The sequence below is a fragment of the Papilio xuthus genome, unplaced genomic scaffold, assembly GCF_000836235.2.
Source record: "Papilio xuthus unplaced genomic scaffold, Pxut_1.1 DF826933.1, whole genome shotgun sequence".
Taxonomy (NCBI): Eukaryota; Metazoa; Arthropoda; class Insecta; order Lepidoptera; family Papilionidae; genus Papilio; species Papilio xuthus.
Genome location: NW_013531716.1, coordinates 7,089,368 through 7,099,406, shown reverse-complemented (window position 1 = coordinate 7,099,406; position 10,039 = coordinate 7,089,368). Strand labels below are relative to the sequence as shown.

Here is a 10,039-nt window from a genome sequence, read left to right as displayed (position 1 = left end):
ACGCTCACCGCCACTACCAACTTCAACGTCCATCTTGGGATCACCACCACGGTCCTCAACGCGAAGACGTTTAGATGATGAGGTGGGCGGGTTATCCCCGCCCCCCTCGTTACCCTCCATTTCAAAGGATCAAACCTTAAAATTTACACTATTTACAATTAATTTTAAGATAAAAATAATAAAATCAAATATTTAAACGAAAAGAAATTTAAAACTACGCGCGCTCTATTTGGAGTTCCCGCCAAAAGTCCTTTGATTTTGGCGTTTGATGGAAATCATAGATTTAATTTTTTCAATTTAAAAAAAGGTCCAGAACAATTTAACCTTAGGGCCTAAGATTTAGGCATTAAGTTTAGATTTCACAATACTACTTTTACACAACTATTCTTTCTACAAATGTTGTTTAAAATAATAATTATAAAATTCCACTGGATATTACTTTTGTCTTTAAATCCCAATTCTCATCACAAATATATATTCTTTGATCACAAGTCACAACTAATCTTTTTCTTCTTTGGCTTGACTGATTGACAAGGTTTTCACCTGTGGAGTTTTTGTTTTATAATTTTATTAATTTCGCTGTAACTGTGTTTTAAATTGAATAATTTATTCACAAAATAGTTAAAAGATCCCACAGTCGTTTGCCCTGCGTCTGAAATTGTTGATTTAACTAATCTTCAAAGTTTAACCTATACGTCTCGTAGGATATAAATAAAACTAAAATGGCAAAAAGTAATATTAATAAAGACAAGGGAAAAAATGCCGATGAAATTTTCAATGCCTTCCAAACTTTACGCAACGAACAAAGACAATTAGCAAATAAAATTACTGAATTGGAGATGGATCTGAACGAGCACAAGTAAGTGAAGCTTATCAAACTTACCTATAAGACCTCACAATTCATCAATAAAAGTGCAATTTTCTTTAACAGGATTGTTATAGAGACTTTACAAGGGGTTGATAAGTCGCGAAAATGTTTCCGTATGGCCGGTGGAGTGCTTATTGAGAAAACCGTCGGCGATGTGTTGCCTATACTCGAATACAATAAAGAACGTCTGCCGCAAGCGATCGAGGCTTTGAACGAGCAATTGGCGCGTAAAGGGAAAGAAATCAATGAATACATCGAGACTCACGACATCCGAGTGCATCGGGGCCACCAAGCGCCAGAGAGCACTGAAGAACAAGCCACTAAGTCTAATGTTCTTGTTGCTAGTGAATGACCGCTATAGCTTTAAAAACACTAAATGTCTCGTTAATCATAGCTTTTATATAGTTGTGAATCAACTGTTTAAATAATGCCTTTCATTATTTATTGTAGCCAAAAGGCATACAAGTTACCCATCTGATTAAAAGAATTGTTTCTTACGAGATCATGAGAGATTTAAATCTTTTCTTCTAATGGGTTGTTTTATGTGTAGTTTGCTTTTGGAAATTATGTTTAAAATAAAAAAAATATATTTTCACTACATATAATGTATATAATATTATTTAAAGAACAGATTTCTTTGTGTAATGAACAGAATTCTTTGTTATGTGAATCATTTAACAATTTCAAATGTGACAGATTAATAAACAAGCCTCTGCCCCCACTATAAGTTCAAATTTAATTTTCTATCTAAAATATTATCTTTTATTGAATTGTTGCTCTGCAGTTTAACATGTAAATTTAATTTACTTTTTGTCTTTTTGAGTTAAACTTATCCTAGTCCCAGTTTATGTCGTAAAATGTATCATGTTAAGGAAGTAAACAAAATAATAGTATTTAAAACATTATGTTTGAAATTTTGTTATGTATTGAACAAATTAAATTACAAAACTAATTAAATTAATCACTTTTGATGCTTTCTTTCTTTGGTCATGCATAATTTTTTCCAAAAATTACTTTACTAAATATGTTAAGAAATAAAAAAAATAACAATTTTACATTTTTTTTTAATTAGCAAAATACAAAATTTATGTTCCCATAAAAATGATACAATTATAAAAAAAATATATTATTTTAAGTATATACCATGACCACATTGCAACACCTTAAAAATTAGAAAAAAAAACATAGGGACAAACAAATTTTCAAAGGGAATGAAAAATATTATGTCTAATGATCATCATCAATAAATAGCAAATTGAAATATTTCTCTTTTACTGCAATATTCTATATGGCACATAGGATTTGGAATGTATGGATGTTTGACTACATTTAATGCCACCGACATGCCCTATGACATTATAGTTGTAGCACTGAATGTATTAAAAAAGTTTATTTGAATGCGTTACCAATGGTCATAATATATGCATGTAATTTAAAAATATATTAGTACCATAACCAGACTAAATGTACGATAAAACTACAACACTATACATGGTGATTCATCTCTGAATCAATTCATAAGTTCAGACTTAAATTTGATCCGTTGAGTTATGACTCAACAACTAAATTTTCAGCTCACCGTCATGTACTACTATAACTATAGAGCCGCGAGTTGCCTGGTGACTCGAAGTTCGCAAATCATAAGTCTATGCAGGCACCAATTGAGCTGAGCCAGTTCATAGATGTGAAATGTGAGTTGATCTGCAGGTCATCAAATTTAGTTGAGTTACCTATTACTATATGGTACAAAAGTTTGTACCAACGCTCACATTAAAGAGCGTTGGTGGCTCAAGGGTTAAGCACTTGTAATTTGTAGGTCCTGTGTTCGAATCCCGCCATGTACCAATGTGTTTTTCAATTTACATATATGTACATTTATCCGACATTCTTACAGTGAAGGAAAATATCATGATGGATCCTGCACATATCTATGAATAAATTCAAAGATATGTAAGAAATCAACACACACTGGGCCAGCGTGGTTGACTATGGCCTATTCACCCCTAACTTATGGTAGGCTCCGAGCCTCCCAGTGGGGACATATAGTGAGCTGGTGATAAATTAGTGTCAGCCACTGAGTAAAAATCTGTATAATTCTAAACAGTACTGACATTTATGTCGTAGTCTAATCGTATCTTTATATACTTGAACTTATAGTCACAACAAATACGTTAATAAAGTTATAAAAAAATTAACAAAATGTTACAACTCAATGTATAAAATAATTTATCAAAAATTTTTAAATTAAAGATTTGGTCCACAAATTAAATTCGAGACAATTTTGGGAGGTAAATATGAGACTTAACTTTAATATAAACTAGCTAAAATCAGAACAAAAAAACAACAAAATGACTGATAAATCTAAAAAAATATCAAAATATTATCCAAAAAGTTATAATGAAAACGAAAAATACTTTTTTAAATCTAAAAATTATTCAAATCCAATAAACATTTCATATTTTATATATATTATAAAAATCACTATCAAAATAGATTCTTATTTCCAGTCTTCTCATGTCCAGGTGATTCCAATATTTTCTCTTACCATAGACTTGACACTTCCAGTGAAAAATAAAGTGATTTACAATACAACATCGAACATTCTGGCTCTGTGTACTAAAGCACATTTAGGTTATAAAAAGTTGTAAGTCTTAAGCTTAACCAAAACCACATATTAAATAGTTGCATTAATTATTTGAAATTATGTGCTTACCACAACCTATGACAATAAAATTATAAAAAAAAACAATAGACGGAATATGCACAACTTTGTTACTATAGACTGGGGTTTTTTTTCATGCCGTCTCCATATCTTCCTTGCATGGCAAGGATTTGTTTAAAATGTTATTTCACTAGCTTTAATACTAGACTGGGTTAGGAATGACCAACTGTTGAAACAACTATATGAAAGCGCAATACAAGACACTAAGCAGTGATTCCTGTCTAGTTGCTAGGACGGAGTATTTAACTGTTCAAAGTACTAATGTGAAGCTTGCTCTATGTTATACCTTACTATATAATAAACTAGTACTGGAAATATGTAACTATATGAGCACCGAGAGCTGCCAAACAATGGCAAATTTACAGCAAAAAAAAAATCACAACTTTAATAAATCTTAACAAAAGTAAAAATAATGTCTTTGTTTCTCAAATATCTAACAATTCCTTACAAAAATATTAATAAATCGATTTGCAAATATATTTGGCCGACCTCCATAAAAGTTGGAACGACACGAATCTAAGAGAGATTGAGCGGCATCATCTAGAAGTGCATGAGGTCAGTGGGCGCGTACGTCTCGTTGGGCTTTATGGGCGAGGTGTCGTGGGCGCGCACTGCGTGGGCGGGGGCGGACTCCTGCGCCGGCGGTCCGCCGAAGTCGTGGGCGCCGCCCGACTTGGTGAGGACACGGAGGTCAGTGATGATCATGTGGCGGTCCACGGACTTGCACATGTCGTAGAGCGCGAGCGCGGCCAGCGCGGCGCCCGTCAGCGCCTCCATCTCGACGCCGGTGCGTGCGGTGGCGGCGGCGGCGCACGTGACGCGCACCAGGCCGCCGTGCGCGCACTCGCCGCGCGGCAACGTGATGCGCACGCGGGCGTAGTCGAGCGCCAGCGGGTGGCACATGGGGATGAGGTCGGCTGTGCGCTTGGCGGCCAGCGCGCCCGCCACCTGCGCCACCGTCAGCGCGTCGCCCTTGGGCAGACTGGCGTCGCGCAGCAGCCGCAGCAGACGCGCCGACACGCGCACCAGGCACTCCGCCTCGGCGGCGCGCGCCGTCACCTTCTTGCCGCCCACGTCCACCATGCGCGCGCGGCCCTCGCCGTCTAGATGCGAGAGCGTGGGGGGCGCGGTGCAATAGGCGCGCGCGGCGAGGGGCGCGGGCGCGGCGGGGCGGCGGGCGAGGGCGAGGGCGTGTGGGCGCGCACGCGGGCGTGGGCGTGGGCGCGGCAGGCGGCGCGCTGTAACGTTCCACATCTAAGAGGCGCAGCGCCGTCGCCGCTCGCGGGCCCACTAGCCTCCTATCAGTATCATTGGACGGTTCTCCATACGCGCGAGATTCTGCATGCCTACAAAACATTACAAGGTTCGGCTCCGTACGGACGTGTCGCAACGAGTAGGCACTGCTGTTTGATAATGAAATTATCGCTAATCTTATACGAATCACGAATGCACGCGCGGGGAAATAACAAAAACAAACATTTCCACTTATTAATCCCAGTTAATTGAGTAGTTATTTGCACACTAGGTTTTCAATAAATGTGATGATGAGTCTTTATGCTTTTACAAACAACTGTTGCTACAAGTGGTGATGAACCGTATGATATGACCGTGTTAAATTTACAAAGTGACATGACACCGTGAGGTAACAAGTAAACAAAGTGACGTCCATAAACTACGTGATACTATAGTGGGATGGCGAGCGTGACGATAATACAAATACAATATTAATTTTCACACGTTATATTAAAAATGGAGAATTAGTAGTACATCAATTCAAAGAAAGTCATATTGTAAATTCCTACGTTTTTGGATATTGTTACAAAACATTAGTGCATATTTCTAGTATTATAGAACATTTATAATACAAACAAATAAATAATCTTACGAATTAGTGAGAAGCGGTAAGCCGGTGCAGATGTCCAGTGTAACATGACCAGTGTGAGAAAGTCCGTTACGATGGCTCTGAGTGTGATGGCTGAAAGGTACCAGTGGAACTAAGCATTGCACGGGGGTCATGCTAATTTAGATTTGCATTAATGGCATGAATTAGTTAAAAGCAAATGAGTAAACAGCAACAAGTAATGAAAAGTGATGGCAAACAAACGATACATCGAACATTTTATGACTAAAGCGAGCTATATATTCATATTTTAAATATTTTAAGCACATTTACACTAATAAAATTTCTTTGTTATTTCACATGTAGTGTCTTACTCCAGAAAAAATATAAAATTTAGAAAAAGCGATGTTTTGTCAAGTTTTTTTTTGTATCTAAAATATTAGCAGATTTTTTTGTAAATTTACTAATATTTCTTTTACCATTCCAACTAAACTCTATGCTTGTGCTAGGATATGGTTCACGACAATAGTCCAATGTCGGGATTCGAACCCCCGGCCTCATGATCGGAAATCCGTACCCTTAACCATTAGGCTATTGACGCTTAATAGTATAGTTTAGCTGTAATGTTTTAAAAGGTATTAATAGTTCAAATGGAGGTACATGGTCTCTGCCAGTAGTAGTCTGTGCAGAGTAGTGACGCTGAGTTAGAGGCGTGAGCGATGTTGTTATAGTGTTACCTGCATGCTGCGGCTTCTTGTTGCGCAGCGCGGTGCGGATGAGGGTCTCAACTTCTGCGTCCGAGGCACCAGCACGCAGCGCCGCGCGCAGCGACACCTCCGCCGCACCGAACAGGCACACCTGCTCCCCCCCACCCCCACCCCCACACATACATATATACTTCGTATCTTCGTTAGAGTAAGATTAGGCGATCGCCCAGGACACTGGACAGAAAGGGACGCCAAAGGTCTGCGAATTGCAGTCTTACGTAGTCCTGTTACCGCCCGCGAAAAATGCGGCCCACCCACAACGTTTGTATCGGTACTGTACCAACCCAAATATTTCGTCGTTGTTGTTGGAAAATAAGATTTGTTACAATAAAATAATTTATTTGCACCTTGAGATTGCCGTCAGCGGTGAGTCGCAGCCGGTTGCAGGAGGAGCAGAAGGGCTGCGTCATGGAGGAGATGAACCCCACGCTGCCCGCGTGCCCCTCCACCTGCCACACCTATGACACCACAACAATACCACACACTGGGATAAAGTACGTTGACCCAATAAGCGGCAATAGCCTAATGATTAAGGGTAGGTTCGATTTTTGATTACGTGGTCGAGGGTTCCAAATCCTGCCATTCGACTATTGTCGTAAACCATATTCTAGCACAAACCGAGACAAAAAGTGTACCTACTTTCTAATATTGTAATGTTGCAAAAGAGCCACCTAAATTCACCGAAATAACAAAGCGACCGCTATTCAGATGCGTCTTCTACCTTTAATCGACGGAGGATAGGATGCACAGAAAGAAAATTCTCATTCCCCTCTCTGTCAAACCCCCTTCCCCTCTCTCTTGTTTCCTTATAAGAAAGTTGTATAACTGTCATGTTCATTATGTGCGTGTGAATGTGTGTACGTATGTGTATGTATGGTTACCGCGGCGGTGTCGCATGCGCGGGGCAGTGTGGGCGCGAGGCGCGGGAAGGCGAGGCGCACGGCCCGCAGCGCCTCCTCGTGCGGCACCATGTGACTGTCGTCCCAGCGGTTGCCGGAGAACGGCATGAACTCGATGAACCTAACGTCGATATTATGTCACCACAACCATTATTCACAATTTCTTTACTACCAAAATAGACAAACTAAGGTCACTATGACATTTGAAATATCTTTTTTTTTATTTCCACCACCGTGGCAGAGCCACAAGAGACCACTGCCTATCGAAGATGATATATATATCACTCACTTCCTACCAATATTATAAATCTTAATAATATTATAAATGCGGTTTTTTTGTATAGATGGATGGTTTGAAAATATCTCCAGGATGGCTCTATGGATTTCGCTGAAATTCGGCATAGATGGAACACATAGGCTACTAATTTTAAATCCCGCGCGTATGGAGTCGACATATAGTACGAAATAAAGGATAACTCTCACCTAACTTCCACTTCTCTATCTCGTGTGAACTCCACAAAATCGCATATCTCATCATCATTGAACCCTGCAAGAGAACATTCGGTCAATAACTGACTATAATGACGTCAACATTGTTACTCCAGTATAAGTGAGCGAACCTCGCATGAGCACCGTGTTCACTTTGACAGGCCGGTAGCCGAGCTGCAGTGCCAGGTCTATTCCTGCCAGGACCTTCTTCAGTCCCTGTGTTAGATATATCTATATTAGAAGCACTGAACACACAAGCCATAGAAATATAATATTATTTGATTATACAGGATGTCCGAAAAAGCCTTGTCATAATGGAGTACCGCAGAATGCAACTTTCAAAGTTGTTAAATGTAAGTACTTTAACAAACAAAAATAATGGTATCAATATACTAAAATATACGAAACTTAGACTTAGAACTTAAATCTTACTAATGGATGATGGATGGATGGATGTTTGTCAGAAGTTTTCTCTTAAGATACTGTCTGGATCTCACTGAAATTTGGCAATGATGTAGGACATAGTCTGGAAGACCACATAGGCTACTAATTAAGCTTTGTTTAAATCCCGCGCTGAGAGAGTAGTGTACGATAGCTCGTAATAAATTTTTCAAACCGGTCGTCGAGCCATGCGCTCGTATTTGTCAGGTTGGAGGGAGTCAAGTGAAACATTGATTGCTGATAGGCCAGCGCGTTGGTATGCCGGTAGCCTTCTTGTCAACACCAATCCATTGGTGGTCATTGCCACATTACGGATACCAGGGACACTGCATAACTGTTCTGTAATAATTTATTCATAAATCAATGATAATGCCTCAAATGTTGTATGCATTTCATCTAAAATATTGTGTAAAACATTATAGATATACAATTTGTGTTATATAATCCTCTTAATTTTATTATCTCTAGCATTTAATATTTACATTGTTTTTATTGCATTTTACACTTGATAACAATAGATAAGGTTATTTATCATTTTGCTGTACTGATAATTATTTTAAATGATTAATAAAAATTTGGCAAAAGCTGCACTTCAACAACTAAGTTTAAGATTTAAATAATTATATTAATAAGAAATTATGTGTTAAATTTAATTGCAGTACAAAATTATTATAAAAGGGATTGATGTGTTTAACATCAATCCTTTTTATAATTGATGCCAATTGTACATTTTGAAACACATACCAATAATTTCGGCTAAATCAGATCGTAGAGTTGGTTCACCCCCAGTGAGTCTTATCTTATGCACTCCGAGGGAAGCAAACACATTCACAAGTCGATACAGCTCTTCCTTTGTCAATAAATCTGGTTTCGGAGTTAGAGACACCCCCTCAGCGGGCATGCAATACTGACCTGGACAAACATTTTTTTATCAACCTAACTGTAATTGGCTAATATGAATAATAAATTGTTAGGATGATACTGGAAAGTTTTCAGCTGTCAAATGCAAAAAATTTTTGAAGACAAACTAATTGTTACTTACATCTTAAATTACACCTCTCGGTAAGTGATATACGTAGATAGTCATGACGCCGGCCTAGAAGATCGTTTAGAGGTGCTGCCGATTTCACCGCCGCTGAGGTCAAATCCGCTTTATTTGCAACGGTGGCGACCTACGATTTCATAGACGAAAACAAATATGGCTGAGTGCATCTAATACAACTAAATATGTTGCCGATATATTTTTATACTTACATCACTGTAAAATCTCGATTCATTGCCAAAAATGGGCCTGATTAGAGGTAATTTCGCATCAGACTTTAATGCTGTGGCGCGCAGTAAAATTAAAAAGCTTTTCGAGTAACCTTTCATGGTTTTACTTGGGTTAAATGTAATATAACTAATAATTCGCTTTCGATATACGACTAAACGCGCTTTTATTATCAAGGATCGGTATTTACATGTGAAATAAAAATGTACAGATCCCACTAAAATATCTTGCAGCGTTTGTAGAAGTTTATCACAACAAGTTATGTAAAACAAATAGAAAAAAACGATAAGAATCACTTGTCCTAATTATCTTATATAAACGAAGTGAACATGAACTATGAAATAGAAGTCAAATGGAGTCAAAGTGTAAACATGTTCAATTTCGTAAACATCTTGCTGTCAAGCTGTCAACGTCATAAAACTATTTTTTTAATTTTATGACCTGGTAACTTAGACCTTTAGGTCATATCTTATTTGGAATGTCATAAAACGTGGTTACTGGTGGTTACTTCACAGAGCAGGCCAAAGTCTATGGGTTACTTGCCAGTGATTCACACAATTTTTTGTCAGTATCGAAATCGAACAATGGCAATGTAATCGGACAATTGTGATAAGATGAGAGATTCTTTACATATTTATTCTTTCGAAGTATACTTTACAGTGTTATAAAAAACATAACATAAGCTTCAACTAAAATATTCAAGCTTTAATTGGCTTTAATCAAAATCAAACAATTTTTTCTAT

At 38.2% G+C, this 10,039-nt stretch overlaps 2 protein-coding genes across 2 annotated transcripts; one reads left to right on the top strand and one right to left on the bottom strand.

Annotated features, from left to right (window-relative positions):
* Positions 1-549: 549 nt before the first annotated feature.
* On the top strand, positions 550-1,804 carry Pfdn2 (prefoldin 2). Its single transcript, NM_001312590.1, is given in 2 exon segments — positions 550-859; positions 932-1,804. Coding segments are annotated over 2 exon segments (426 nt in total). The 5' UTR covers positions 550-722; the 3' UTR covers positions 1,221-1,804.
* A 1,476-nt stretch (positions 1,805-3,280) lies between these two features.
* Positions 3,281-9,742, bottom strand: Mocs1 (Molybdenum cofactor synthesis 1). The gene is made up of 12 exons (XM_013317701.1): positions 9,281-9,742; positions 9,069-9,198; positions 8,771-8,938; positions 8,202-8,365; positions 7,717-7,801; positions 7,580-7,643; positions 7,079-7,217; positions 6,545-6,655; positions 6,168-6,288; positions 5,476-5,565; positions 4,886-4,936; positions 3,281-4,828 (listed from the first exon to the last, which is right to left on the bottom strand). Exons 1-12 carry the CDS (start codon positions 9,395-9,397, stop codon positions 4,131-4,133), a joined length of 1,938 nt encoding a protein of 645 aa, XP_013173155.1. The 5' UTR covers positions 9,398-9,742; the 3' UTR covers positions 3,281-4,130.
* Between the last annotated feature and the right edge of the window lie 297 nt (positions 9,743-10,039).

Coding starts and splice junctions, on each gene's coding strand:
- Mocs1 (XM_013317701.1), bottom strand. CDS start 9,397: ATGAAAGGTTACTCGAAAAGCTTTTTAATTTTACTGCGCGCCACAGCA. Junction 7,218..7,579: donor GATAGAGAAGTGGAAGTTAG/GTGAGAGTTATC, acceptor TATCGACGTTAG/GTTCATCGAGTTCATGCCGT. Junction 6,656..7,078: donor GCGCATGCGACACCGCCGCG/GTAACCATACAT, acceptor GTGGTGTCATAG/GTGTGGCAGGTGGAGGGGCA.